General features: G+C 37.6%; 1 protein-coding gene across 7 annotated transcripts in view; it reads left to right on the top strand.

Annotated features, from left to right (window-relative positions):
* The window catches only part of SNAP91 (synaptosome associated protein 91), a 170,285-nt gene that overhangs the window by 82,556 nt on the left and 72,260 nt on the right, over positions 1-15,469 (top strand). For 6 of the 7 annotated variants that reach the window (XM_018052935.1, XM_018052934.1, XM_018052938.1 and 3 more), the window contains exons 10-12: positions 5,251-5,321; positions 7,389-7,394; positions 11,119-11,146. In XM_018052935.1, coding sequence (XP_017908424.1) covers positions 5,251-5,321; positions 7,389-7,394; positions 11,119-11,146 — 105 coding nt within the window. The remainder of the gene's footprint in view (positions 1-5,250; positions 5,322-7,388; positions 7,395-11,118; positions 11,147-15,469) is intronic. The other variant, XM_018052936.1, reaches the window with a different exon arrangement.

The following is a 15,469-nucleotide window of genomic DNA, read 5'->3' as shown; positions in this document are numbered from 1 at the left end:
GTAGTGGCAGATAGTGATTTTCTGGAGACTTTCTAGAAAGCAAAAGCAATAGTAGTGCTTCCTTATGAATCCTTTTATCTATCAAGAGAGTACAGTGTACAGCTTCTCTGATGTATAACTGAGACCATTCACACATGCACAGAGTTATTGTAGGACCTTTCTCCTAATTGGCTGGAACTGTTTTTGTTGAATCAACTTCTCAGCTTGTCATAGTAAATTTCGGTCCCAAACATGTTCTTTAACTCAAGACAGATGACAGGAGAAAGTATAGAACTGTCATCATATACACCAGTAATGAAGATAGGAGTTTCCTGTCTTTGTAAATTAAAAAAAAAAACGTTATTATTATTATCCCTTAAAGTATCCCCATATTTAAATAATGTTAGCCTTAAATTTTTGTTAAAAATCAGAGAAACCCAAAGTAACAATCTCTGTATTTACAGTATTAAAATATCAATTAAATACCAAGGATTCTTTATAAATAAAACAAAAAACAATTCAGAACATGAGGGCGTTGTGTTTTTTGATTTAAAAGCTGGGCAATAGCAAACTTCCCTGACAGTCCAGTGGTTAAGACTTCACACTACCAGTGCAGGGGGTGTGGGTTTGATCCCAGGTTGGGGAACTAAGATCCCACATGCTGTGTGGTACAGCCAAACCATAAAGTTAAAAACAATAAAATTTGGGAGATAACACCTTCTATTAGAGTATCTTATACTCTATTATGGAAGTATTTTATACTTCCAATAGCATAAAGTATTTTTGCTACTATGAGAAGATAGTGTTCTTTAATCAGTTACATACCTAAATAAGATATTGGTATCATGTTGGTTATGGTTAAAGATTGAGTGTGCATAAAATACTATTAAAAATATCTTTATTAGATAAAGATTTATGAATTTTGTACCACTATAATAAAAAGCAAAAAAATCAGTGTGCTTTCATTTAACATTATTTAATTATAATAAACATTTCATGATAGTTTTTAAAACTAACCTACATATGTTAACCCCCCCAAAAAAGGTGGATGTTTAACTCAAAGATTAGCTGTTAGAAATGTTGAATCATCTTTATTTCAACTACATAGACTGTTCTCGCCATGGAACAGAAGTAAAACTAGATACATTGTTTAATAGGCTGGCAGGTAAGAAGAAAATAGGTCCTTAATTGTCTCAATTAGTTTGGGCAGAGTCTGAAGGGAGACAAAGGTTTAGAAGAATATTTAAATTTTTGTTTTTTAAATTAGAAAATTATTAAAAGAAGATTTACAAACTTGGGTTTAATTTTAATGATATGTAATATTCATTATAATTTATATAATCTGTCAAATCTAGAGACATAATATTTTATTTAATGATGTCTGTATTGTCATAATTTGAGGAACAGAGCCCTGCCCTCATCCTTAAAGAAGATAAATCTTGCTCTGGATCTGGTATTAATAGAAAGCTGTTCTGATGCAGAGATTCATTAGACACTGGTAATGTGCTTTCCTCTGCTTTTGTTATGACTTTAAGAGTCACATAAACTTCAATATTAGCATTTATTTTAAAATTACCTCCTTATTAAAAAAAATCCTCTACTTCATTTCTCACAAGTAACCTAATTGTGGTTTTTGTTGGGATCATGAGCAGCAAAACTAAACACACTCCCTAATTTTTATTTAGAAGTCTCCGTAGGTCTTATTGGAGGCTCATCATTGGATGGGGGGTTTAGACCCATTGTGACAGTCTGGTCTGATCCAAGCTGAAAGGTGAGCTATTCTAGGGTTGGTCCTTCAGATAGGGGTAGACCAGGGCTAATCTGGAAGTGGGTCCGCAATGCCAACCTGTGTGAAGTCTAAGATCTCTGAGATTAGATTCTGCTCTGTGGCAGCCATGACTTCTGAATCTAGCCATGGCAATGAACAAAAATACCCACCAAGTAAGAGGATTAAAGAGGAGATGGGGACCAGAAGGGCTCCCTATTGACTGGCAGTGGGAAAAGGCTGTTGCTAACTGAGAAAGGATTAGAATTCCTTTTGCAGCAAGATGACACAGAGGAATTGAGTGGATATCTTTTAACTTAGAAAATGCACAATAAATACCAGTGTGGCATCTGTAGCCCTTCTTAAGTTGTGCATGTAATATCATCATAACAGCATTTTAAATGATGTATAAATGTTGAAGAAAAATATTTTTAAATACGCAAAAGTACAGTACTGAATAAGAAGTGAATGTGATATCAGAACTGAAATATTTCCTCCTCAGCCCTTTCCAATGGTTTCTTAGAGCTAATGATCAAAAATTAGAATGCTCTTTTCGTTACTTTTTTTTTTCATTTGGTTTTAATGATGCTTAAGCATCTGACTTGTAAATGGATGGTTCCTTTCAAAATCAGCTATGAATTTTTTCCAGGAAAGGGATTTTCAAAATATTATTTCCTGTTTGGTGTGTGTGCATGCATGTTCCAAATTTAATATATCTCCATTTATGAATAACATCTTAGGTTTTGATGTCAGGAATCCTGGCTAATCTGAAAACTACTGGTAAAGAAAAGTCTCCTTTTAAAGACTGTACCACTGAATCAGTAACCATGATATATCACTGTTATTTATTCGCTTTCACAAGTTGCCTCTTATTCTTTGGGTTGGTGTTTTCATCTGATTGGTCTATTGACTTCAGCATTATTTAAAATAAGCCACTAAGGATACTGCTAATTATTCTGAAGTTCCTTTTACAACAGCAGACACATTCTCAAAATTCTGCCCCTTTGGAAATCTGAGACTGCTTTCATTTTTGTCTGCTGCATGGCAGAATGCACTCAGTGCCACAGATGGAGCCGAGAAGGCCAGCATTCCTACACTCACGAATTTTATTATCAAAGTAGTTTCTTTCCCTCTGAAAATACTTGTGTTTATTTCTGTTAGATTTAAAATGTGCTAATAAGAGATATAAATAATAAAGCATATTTGAACCTCTAAGGTAAAGTTCTGCAAACTTAATTTTATGTGCAGTGTATTGCAGAGTAACACCTCAGAGTCAGTTTTGCAGTCTGTGTTTGTCTCAACTATTGTGATTTTTTAACTACTACTTTGTTTTTAATTTTTTCTTCTATTATTAAGAAATTTAAAAAATGAAACTGCAAACTATCATCCTAGTATTTTACATTTTGTTTTAGATAATTAAGAAATTATTTATATAGGAAAAATAACTACTTTTGTTATCAATTTGTTGTTAATTTAACGTAATGTTCTCTTTTTTTGTAACTATAAATAGCATTTTTAAAACAGATTTAGCACAGAATCACATTTCTTTTACATTGCATTTAATATTCAAAGGACCTTAAAGTTCTATGCCCAGGCCTCCTAGGTTCCATTATTATGACAATTATAATCATTATAATTATGAAAATATGGCAGTTTTGAAGTTATCAAGTGTGGATTCATCTAAAAATTGTGAAGCCATTTCTGTCTTCTTTTCAAGGTTACAATACACATTCTGTTTCTTAAGTGATCACATCTTAGTAGTTTATAGTTTTGCTGTAAACAAAATTTTCGTTATCTCTTGAAAATTCATTTTTTAAAGCTTAAAAGTATACCCTTAGTTTTAGTTCACTGTGATTTGCTAGGTCCACTTTTACCTGCTGCTGCTGCTGAGTCGCTTCAGTCGTGTCCGACTCTGTGACCCCATAGACAGCAGCCCATCAGGCTCCGCGGTCCCTGGGATTCTCCAGGCAAGAACACTGGAGCAGGTTGCCATTGCCTTCTCCAGTGCATGAAAGTGAAAAGTGGAAGTGGAGTTGCTCAGTCATGTCCAACTCTTAGCAACCCCATGGACCGCAGCCTACCAGGCTTCTCCATCCATGGGATTTTCCAGGCAAGAGTGCTGGAGTGGGGTGCCATTGCCTTCTCCACTTTTACCTGAACTGTATTTAAAAATTCTAACTTTATAGTTTTAAAAATTTATGATACCCCCTGAAAGTCATTTATTCTGTAGACATTAGCTTTTTATGTAATGCTCAGAGAGCTAGCTATCTCTTTGTACCCTACCTTTAGCACTTTGGTCAATTTAATATTTTTATTCACTTACTAATTTGTAAATTTATGTTTGGCTCACTTAGTAATTTACACTTAAAATAATCATGTAGTTACATATATAATAGTCATTATTGTTAAAACAGCTTATGAGCATGTTAGTAAAATGAAAATGAATATTAAATATCTGAACTTTCAGAATTAAAATATTTCAATAAGAATTTATTTTCATTTGTCGTTATAGGTACAGTGTAAAATATAGTTGTATAAACTGCCTTGAATTCTGTGACCTATTTCAGCATTTACCATAGTTACTTTAAAATGCTTCAAAATTAATTTTATATTAATTAAAAAAACAGTTATCAAAATTAATTTATCTATAAATGTTATGATAGTCTTTGAATGCCTATGCTGCTGTCAAGGTCTAACTTGAGTTAAGATTTTTCAAGAAAGATGAAATTAGATTTCTAATACTTGAAGAATAGATGGGGTAGAATATTTATATGAACCTGTTATTTCTCTTTTTAATATACAGTAAAATGCCATCACTTTATATTGCCTAAAAGTTATGAAAACAAATATTCAGGTACTTCTTACTAAGAGTTGAAAATATGTATCAAATTTGTCAAAATGCGGTAGTCTTATTAAAACATTAATATTTGCTAAAGTCCCTATATTATGTATATAAATAACTCAATAATAAAAAAATCTTAATTGTGGTCAACTATTAAAATTATATTTCCCCCCCACAACTTTCACTCTCCCTTTTTTAGTGAAGTAATGACTTTCTCTACTATTTCAGTCAAGTGTGGATAAGTGAGATTTTACTGTATTTTCATATTTCTGTACGTTTGTATTTGGGCACTTATATTTTTGATTTGGATGTAAATATCATTACTTTTTCACTGTGTTCTTATGGAAATACATTGTGAATTTGATTTAATTGTTTACTACATTTAAATAATATCTTTAAAGAAAGTCTATCCAATGCAATTTATACACTGAAACCACACTGTAACACTATTTGTTATGCAGTGAAGTTATGTATATGTAAGATGGGCCTGTTTGAGATTATGTGAAATTTAAATACTTAAGTACCAAAAGCACCTGAAATGAAATTATCTCCCATATGTATTGGGGTACACTGACCTCCACTATACAAAGTTACAGTGATGTTCCAGTGTGTTTATTTGGAAAGAAAGCAGTACAGACATTTATTTTGTACTTTCTTATTGTAGGCTCCCAGCAGTCTTATGGAGACCCTTGAACAGCATCTAAATACATTAGAAGGAAAGAAACCTGGAAACAAGTACGCATTAGTTGTATATTCTGAATAAGAAAAATACTAGAGTTGTTCTTTATACAATGAGATTTATCATGGAACTGCAGTTTCATGGTATGCTTTATTGTAATTCTCAGTTCCCTCAAAACCCCCCACCCTTCCCATTAACTTGTGATAGCATGACCCCATACATAGGTGATCTATCTGTGGGCTAATGCAGCAGGTTAGTAGGTTTTACCTCTGTTGGCTGAACTTGCTGACTTATTTATTTGCCCTCAGAAGGGATTCACAGTCCTCAGAAAAAGTTGAGGCTGTCGTCAATGGGCGCAAGTAAGAGTGAGCCCGATTTCCCAAGCAGCCTTTGAACACTGTTATGTTGCCAGCCCCAATGTGGAAAAAGCAAAGCCCTCTGGCATCGCTTTCTGCACTCTAGACTCTCCCCACGTGGACCCTTCAGCGTGGCGTGCTGCTGACTCTTGACTCAGAGATCTTTTTCTAGACAGAGTAGCAATCGAGCAGCGAGAAGTACACTTTTAGTATATTTTCAACCTTTGTATTTGGACACTTAGATTTATATACATTTTTCCCAATCACATGCCAAAAATGTCCAGGTTCCATTTTTATTCTCTCCAGCCGGGGTCATACTTGTCTGTTCACAAGACCTGATCCTTTTCAGTTTTAGCGCCTTGCTTAGACTGTAATTCTGCTAATCTTGGATGCCTATCTCTCCTTGTCTCTGTGTGTGGGCATCTTATACGTCCCAGGAGGGCCATCTCATGAAGCCTTCCTTAATCATGCACTGCACTGTGTTATGACTTCCCTTCTCCTCCCCCCGCCCCCACCCTCATATGTGGTTTAAATGGATTTTCTGTTTCCTAAGGTCAGAGACTATTTTGTACTTCGTTATCTTCATCTAAAAACTTAATGTAGCTCTCTACAGAGCCAGTTTGAAATCTGTTTTTGTTGGTGTTCCCAGCTGTATGTTGATTCTGTTTAGATTGACAGCAGAAATTGGCAGAGACAACCCATGAACTGCTCATTGCAGGGCTGTCGGCTGACCATGGATTTTACCTGTGATACAGCTATTAAAATGCATCTCCTTTCTGCTTGTTTCTCTCTGGGCATTCTCCTAGAATCGAGATTGTTGTGTCTCAAAGTCACTTTTTTGCTTGTTGTTTCATTAGCTAAGGGTTATTTGTCATCTGTTACAAGTTAGTATAAAAATTATTGCATGTCTTAAATTTTCAATAATAAACAATGACGTGGGACTCTTAGGCAGTGATGGCAGAGCTGTTTGGAGTGACGACCGGCAGGACCTCTGAGGGGCTCTGTCAGGGTTGTCCCAGATCTGTCCCCACTTCACTGTTGGCCAAGGGTGATTGTACTTGTGCGGGTAGTTTGATGTCAACTAAAAAGGCATGAGAGTAGTAAGTCACAAAAGAAGGTGGCCACTTCCAGTGATTGCAGCCCCTTCCCCCACACCATATTAGGGTGTCTAGGAAGCCAGATGAGTTACCTAGGATTTAAACCAAAGGACACAGGAAGCCTGGGCAGAGTCCCTGCTCCTCTGGCTGGTGGATCCATCTAGATGAGGAAATATGCACATCCCGGAGTGAGAGCCTCTCCCCGGGCAATGCAGGATGTGCATGAGTGCAAGGCGGATAAGCTGGCTTATCTGCTGTCTTCCCCCTTCAGGTGTCCTCACACCCTGCACAGGTCTACCCTTTTCCCTGCTTAAATCTGCCAGGGCAGCATTCATGTGAAAAGCCATCTCCCAGAGTGAATTTCATCAGCCTAACTTCAGATCTCAAGCTGCCCCCTTGTGGCTGCTACAAACTATTTTTGGGCTATTTAGCTATGGACATTTAGAGTAGTAAAATAAAAACTTAATGGTCTTTTGTTTTGAATTACCTTTGACTGAGCATAATTTTCCTCTCTCCTTTAAAATCATTTAATGCTTGTCAGATTTCTTTTCTGAATTGGCTAAGACCACCTCTGAACTTGTCTTTGCTTATTCCCTATTTTTAAAATAAATGAACTATAGTAGTTAACTGTTTATTTCTTTGTATGTTTGTGCTTACCTGGGAACTTAAGTGAAGGGTGAGTACTGTACTGAGTGACTTTTTTGCATTTGGTTATTACTAAAAATGCAAAAAACACTTAAGATTCCACATTTGGTATTTAAAACATTTAAAACTGATTTCTGTCCATTTTATATATCTGTGTTTTTAACATTATACTTTTGAAATTCGTCTCTCAAGGTGACTGGCATAAATGGTTTTACTTTATTTTGGTGTTAAATCAAGACTAACAGACTCTCTTAGGTGGCTGTACAGATATTCCTCTGAGATTTTAGAAATCAAAGACTTCTTCACTTGTTTAGTAAACAAAAGATTTACCTGTGGCTCATGGCAGAACTGCCAAAAGACAATGTTACAGAGAAAATTAATTAAAGAGGTTTTCTTTGTCTTCTAGAAGCAGTATAAAATTATTCTAAGTAGATACTTTAAAAGAAGCATTTTCAAATGTCTGCTAAAAATATGTAGGTCTTTTCTATTTAGTGCCTTATATCCACTGACAACTCATTTTTAAAATTTTCTGCAATACTGTGTGATATGCATTTTTACATTAACTGTTTCTGTAATTCCACAGAACTAAAGAGAGAACTTGATTTTGTTTTCTATGTGGATTTACTAGCCATTGAGGGTGCAAGAAACCTCAAGATTAGTATAATTAAAATTATTTGGAAGAGACAGGTTTTTCTCGTATGCATTTTGTCTATCTTTCTGACTAGCATTTATGACCAAAACTGTATAGGGATTAGTGTTATGAATAAGAAATAAAATTTCTTTTTTTGATGGCTTACCATTAACACATTGGTAGCAAATCTTGGCATTTTCTGTGTTTGTCATAAAAATCCATGGTTTGTTTGTAATGTTTTACAAGAGTTAGAGTACATTACTATAGGTCATTCATTCTTGTCTTAAATTACATTCATGTCTTATTTTTCCCCAACATGATTCACTGTGTACTAAATTTCTCTAGCCCAAGTAATTGAAATAAGTACTGAAATGAGTACCAGGCTTTAAATAATGTCATATTTTATATCTAAAGATTATAGCATTTTCTTTTATAAAGGGCTAACAGCCAGTGATAGGGTAGGGAACCAGCTAAGGAACAGGTTAAAAGAAGCAGTCCGTGTATTATGTAAGAGAGGAGCAAATGTGCTGGGCTCCCCTGTGTTTTTCATCAGGACAGGCTGGAATGTGAAACGTGCACAGACAGACTTGGACCGGAGCCTGAAATCCACCATTAAAGAATGATGAGGCTTGGGCAAGTTATTTACCTCTTTGAGCCTCAGAGCCCTCAGACTTTAATCAGTGATGAATGATGCTTCTTAAAGCAGTGGCCCCAATGGGAACACCTCTGGTTCTCCCTTTTTGAGGAAATCATGACGAAACCTGGATCTGGTCCATGGAAACAGAGATCGTACATCCTGACAGTTTAGTTTCATAAGAAAATAACTGTTAAGATGTTTGGCTAATTTATTCTGCAATATATTTATCTGATATAAAGCAATGAGATAGAATTGCTTCCTTCCAAAAATTTGGCATCTAGTGGCGAAGACAGGCAAATAAGATACAGTGCAGTAAGTGGAATGATTGGAGGAGACAGACAGTAGATTTTTGCTTAATCCGCAGGGTAACTACAAGTGTCATTTAGTAATAGCATTCATGCAAGAGCTTGGCAGACTGATTCTTGTGCCAGTGATGATATTTTGTACTTAGGTTTGAGCATGATATTCTTTAACAGTAGGTAGAGAAATTGTTATTTTTACTGTATCTTTATTTTGCTACAGAGCATAGAATATGTCAGAAACCTTTATATATTAGTTTGGACCTATAGTTTAAAAAGTTCTCATTCCTCCTCAGTTCTCTTTTCTGCATTAATATTTCTCATTGTCAGTACCACTAAGAATTGATTCATTAAAAGCTCTTGAGAGAGAAACATATTAATTTCAATTAACCCATTGTTAGAAAGTGACCATATCAGGTGGCTTCTGTGTTTCTGTTTTGGCTTTGCAGGGTTAAGACTATTACTTTCTTGAATTTTTATTTAGACCTAACTCCTTTCCTTTTCCACATATTTAAAGAGACGAAATGGGAGTGAAGAAATTATTAACCAAAAACTCATTAGGGAATTTTCAACCTTAGTTCTAGATTTGTAGGTTCCTAAGTTTCTGAGATACAGAGAATACTGTGATTCCATTTATTTCAGTAGACCCTTAATGAGCAGCATAGATATATATATATCCTTTTCTCCATAGCGTATGTTATACTGAAGATACCAGCCAAGCCAAACTAAACATAACCTAATCAAGCATTACCCTTAGGCTTCTATCTTCATTATATCACAGAGATCTCTGTAAGACATCTCTTTATTTCACATTCGTTTTCAGTAAAAACCAAACAGGAAATGGCAGGCATGTGTTTGCAGATGAAGTTGAACGTAAGAGCTATTAAAATGCATCTGCTGCTGCTGCTGCTGCTAAGTCGCTTCAGTCGTGTCCGACTCTGTGCAACCCCATAGACAGCAGCCCACCAGGCTCCCCTGTCCCTGGGATTCTCCAGGCAAGAACCCTGGAGTGGGTTGCCATTTCCTTCTCCAATGCGTGAAAGTGAAAAGTGAAAGTGAAGTCGCTCAGTCGTGTCAGACTCTTAGTGACCCCATGGACTGCAGCCCACCAGGCTCCTCCATCCATGGGATTTTCCAGGCAAGAGTACTGGAGTGAGGTGCCATTGCCTTCTCCAAATGCATCTAAGATTGCTAAATTTCTTTTGCTATATCCAGTAAAACAAAAAATTCATGATACTGTACCAAACTCCAGTTACTAAATCTCTGCTAATTTTACTTTATTCCTGCCATGTGTGCTGTTATCTCTGAAAATAAATAGAAAACTATCCTCTAAGACCCTGATGATAGTCTTCTTATTGAAATCTCTTTTTTCCCTTCATCATGCTTCCTTACTAATTTATTTTCTGCCAATTCAGGGTAGTAAAATCTAAGCTGTTTAGGCAGTTGTTTCTGAAGCATTTTGCTGGGAATGACAATATTATTACTGATGGCAATAATCAGTGCCACCAGTAATCTAACTGAAAAAAGAAATGTATTTCATCCTGATTTTCCCTCATTCCCTTAGAAACAAGGATTGAGGTTACCATTCTTTTCAAGCTCTCAAGTTTTCACAGGATAACGAGAACATTTCTCATAGATAGTTTTCATTACAGCCATGAAAAAAAAGACAAGCTCTAGGACATGAAAGTTGAGACACATATCAGGCACGTGTAGGGATTTCTTTTTATTCTAGTGTTCCTTTTATGTATCACAGTTTGATTAAATGAATCACAATGTACTTTAATCTTCATGGGTTTTCTAACTTTTAAAAATATTAAACCAGATAGTTTTGAAAAAATCTATAAAGCATTATTTTTCCCAGGTCTTCTTGGGCAAATTTTTTAAAATTGCAAGTTGAGCAGTTTATTTTTGATGGACGTAGGCAATACAGATCAACTCCAGTAGTTAACTGAGTTGCTAGAGATACAAAAAAAAGATTTTGAATTTAAGAATTTTTAGCACTAGAAGTTAAGTGGATGGAAGACATTAGAAGCAGATGTCAGATAAAAATTGTTTTTAGAAAATAGTTTATGTATTACTAAAAAGTCTATATATAAACAGGTTAATGCTTAACCAAGCATCAGACTTAAATGCTTCTACAAATGTATTCAGGTTTATTTAGTGTTTATTCTCTTTGATTTCCTTTTAGATCTGGTGCTCCCTCTCCATTAAGTAAGGTAAGTTTGTCTTTTTTTTTTTTTTTTTTTTTTACCTTTTTAACAACTTTCAATTGTAGAGTTCAGTGGCAGTAAGTACATTCACATTGTTGGGCAGCCATCGCTGTTATCCACTTGGAGAACATTTTCTTCCCAAGCTGAAACCCTGTACCCTTTAAACATTTCCTCATCATTCCCACCCTCATCCCCTGCACCCCCAACTCCTGGCAAGGCACCATTCTACTTTTTGTTGCTTTGATTTTGACAATTCTAGGTGCCTCAAATAAACTGAACCTCTCAATACCTGTTCTTTTGTGACTGGCTTATTTTACTTAGCACAGTATCTTCCTTGTTCATTCTTGTTGTATTGGGTTGGCCAAAAAGTTTGTTTGGGTTTTCCCTTAAGATCTTAGCATGTGTCAGAAATTTCCTTTCTTTTGAAGTCTGAATACTATTCCATTCTATGTATAGACCACATATTGTTTATCCATCCCTCCATAGATGATCGCTTAGGTCGCTTCCACCTTTTGGTTATTGTAAATAATGCTGCCGTGAAGGTGGTATACAAATATCTGTTCAAGTCCCTTTTTGCAGTTCTTTAGAGTCTGCACCCCAGAGAAGGCAATGGCACCCCACTCCAGTACTCTTGCCTGGAAAATCCCATGGATGGAGGAGCCTGGTGGGCTGCAGTCCATGGGGTCGCTGGGAGTTGGACACGACTGAGCGACTTCACTTTCACTTTTCACTTTCATGCATTGGAGAAGGACATGGCCCACTCCAGTGTTCTTACCTGGAGAATCCCAGGGACTGGGGAGCCTATTGGGCTGCCATCTATGGGGTCGCACAGAGTTGGACACGACTGAAGTGACTTAGCAGCAGCAGCATCTGCACCCAGAAGTGAAATTGCTGGATCCTATGATAATTTTGGAGGAGGGCATGGCAACCCACTCCAGTATTCTTGCCTGGAGAATCCCATAGATGGTGGAGCCTGGTGGGCTACAGTCCACGGGGTTGCAAAAAGTCGGGCTGACTGAGTGGCTAACACCTTCACTTTCATGGTAATTTTATTTTGAATTTTTTGAGGAAAGGTAAGGTAATTTTTTCTTTTTTCTTTTTTGTATTTCCTCTTACATTAGTTTCTCAGTCCAATATCATATAGCAATGTCTACTTAGCCCTATATCTGGACTAAAAATTTTTTTAAGTAGAAATTTTCATACACTTATATTACAACTGAGAACAAATATATCAGTGTAACATCTTACTAGTTTCAGAGGACTTTTAAGAACTCTGAATCATAGCCTGGTGAGATGAATAAGGCACATGATGTTGTGCCTGCCTTGATGGTGCACACATGTTAAGTCACTGCAGTTGTGTCTGACTCTTTACGATATTATGGACTATAGCCCACCAGGCTTCTCTGTCCATGGGATTCTCCAGGCAAGAATACTGGAGTGGGTTACCATGCCCTCCTTCAGGGGATTTTCCCGACCCAGGAATTGAACCTTAGTCTCTTAACATCTATCTGCACTGATACGTGGGCTCTTTACCACTAGCGCCACCGGGGATGATAAAGAAACCAATCGTCATTGGGTGTCCTTCCAAACATGTCTTTTAGACAATGTATTGTAATAACTGTCATAGCTCCTTCAACTCCCTTTTCTCCTTTAGCGTCTTGTAAGGACAAGATTAGGGTTGTCCGTGACAAGAAGGATTTTAGTTCTGTAGGTCGGTAGTTTAGATTTGCCATTGTATTTTTCAGGCAAAAATGCGATAAATGTGCTCTTTCCTCTTGGCCGAATTTCTGTCATGTAACTAATGTTATTACAGAGAAGAAAGATGGCATTAGGACTGCACAGGGTACCCCAGACACCCTGTACTGTGTCAGCACGTGGCCATCTGCCTGAGAGTTCCTCAGGGAGCACCATCAGTCAAACAAACCACTGAAGCTCCCTGGTGATCATGCTGCAAAGCTGGATTTCAAATCATGTCTGTGAAAGAATTCTGCCACAGGACTGCTGAGTGCAGTGTGGCAAAATGCTGGGATCCTTTAGGATGGTCTATTTAGGTATTTTGGCCAAATCAAATTTTGACTTTTTTTTTTTTTTTGTAATAACAGGATTATTTTGGTTCTGTTTTTCTCCCTTCCTCATCTCTTGAGAGCTTATTATTACAAGGCAGTTTTTAGTGAGCCTTTGGAGACCTTCATTTCTGCGTTTCTGTTGGTAGATTCATTGCTGTCAGTACATTCTCCTCGGTATTTCCTAAACATCACTTCCTAAGCTTATTTACATGTGTCGGTTGAAACAGAAACCACACATTTATTTCAGAGTTGTCAGTGCCCACAGGGGACAGCACGCAAGTTCGTTTCTGTCAGTTGTTTCTATTCCCTTGTTACTCTTTCACATTCCATTGGGAAACTTTGAATTTTTGGTGAAGAACAAACCTTGAGTTGACCCTTAAGTTGGCTTAAAGCTCAACATTCAGAAAACGAAGATCATGGCATCCGGTCCCATCACTTCATGGGAAATAGATGGGGAAACAGTGGAAACAGTGTCAGACTTTATTTTGGGGGGCTCCAAAATCACTGCAGATGGTGATTGCAGCCATGAAGTTAAAAGACGCTTACTCCTTGGAAGAAAAGTTATGAGCAACCTAGATAGCATATTCAAAAGCAGAGACATTACTTTGCCAACAAAGGTCCGTCTAGTCAAGGCTATGGTTTTTCCAATAGTCATATATGGATGTGAGAGTTGGACTGTGAAGAAAGCTGAGCACCGAAGAATTGATGCGTTTGAACTGTGGTGTTGGAGAAGACTCTTGATGGTCTCTTGGACTGCAAGGAGATCCAACCAGTCCGTTCTGAAGGAAATCAACCCTGGGATTTCTTTGGAAGGAATGATGCTAAAGCTGAAGCTCCAGTACTTTGGCCACCTCATGCGAAGAGTTGACTCATAGAAAAGACTTTGATGCTGGGAGGGATTGGGGGCAGGAGGAGAAGGGGACGACAGAGGATGAGATGGCTGGATGGCATCACTGACTCGATGGACGTGAGTCTGAGTGAACTCCGGGAGTTGGTGATGAACAGGGAGGCCTGGCGTGCTGCGATTCATGGGGTCGCAAAGAGTCGGACACAACTGAGCGACTGAACTGAACTGAACTGAGCAACAGTATTCATACTGCTCTTGCGTTTATCTTTTATCTTTTTTGGAAGCGCTTGGTGCTTGGCACTTGTTTATCTTTGGGTTTTGAATTCTTTATGAGCTATATTCTTAGTCACTCAGTCTAATACCTGTGCCCATACTCAGTCACTCAGTTGTTTCTGACTCTTTGCAACCCTAACGGACAGTGCCAGGCTCCTCTGTCCACAGATTATCCTGGTAAGAATACTAGAGTGGGTTGCCCTGTCCTCCTCCGGGGGATCTTCCTGACCCAGGGACTGAACCTGCGTCTCTTATGTGTCCTGCGTTGGCAGGTGGATTCTTTACTGAGCCACCTGGGAAGCCCAAGTAAGATTACTGAATCAGGTTGCAATTTCCTCCTTCAGGGGATCTTCCTGATCCGGTGATCAAACCCATCTCCTGTGGCCTCCTGCATTTGCAGGCCAGTTCTTTACCACTGAGTCACCTGGGAAGCATATTCTTAGGCAAATAGCTATTTGTTGTTCAGTTGCTAAGTGATGTCCCACTCTTTGCGACGCCATGGACTGCAGCATGCCAGGCTTCCCTGTCCTTCACTATCTCCCACAGTTTGCTCACGCTTATGTCCATTGAGTTGGTGATGCCATCCAACCATTTCATCCTTTGTTCTCCCCTTGTCCTACTGACCTCAATCTTTCTCCTCATCTGGGTCTTTTCCAATGAGTCAGTTCTTCACATCAAGTGGCCAAAGTATTGAAGCTTCAGCTTCAGCATCAGTCCTCCCTATGAATATACAGGATTGATTTCCTTTATGAATGACTGGTTTGATCTCCTTGCTGTCCAGGGGACTCTCAAGAGTCTTCTCTAACATCACAGTTTGAAAGCATCAATTCTTTGGCACACAGCCTTCTTTATGGTCCAACTCTTAACATCTGTACATGATTCCTGGAAAAGCCATAGCTTTGACTATATGGACCTATTAAACAGATACTATTTAAGTCAGGAAACTGCTATATATTGCTTATCTCCTCAGTCCATTTTCTTAATTTATTCTTTTTCAAATTTCCCCTACATTTGGTCTGCTTGAAATTAGGTGTCCTGTTATAGCAGTGGCCGATGGCCCTTGCTTGATCTTGGTCTTTGTGCATTTTGGTGCTGTTATGTCTCATTTCCACTTACAGAACTGAGTATCAGTGGACTGTTTTG

Source organism: Capra hircus, chromosome 9 (genome assembly GCF_001704415.2).
Source record: "Capra hircus breed San Clemente chromosome 9, ASM170441v1, whole genome shotgun sequence".
NCBI classification, from domain to species: domain Eukaryota; kingdom Metazoa; phylum Chordata; class Mammalia; order Artiodactyla; family Bovidae; genus Capra; species Capra hircus.
The sequence above is the reverse complement of the archived record's forward strand: the minus strand, read 5'-3'. Positions and strand labels throughout refer to the sequence as shown.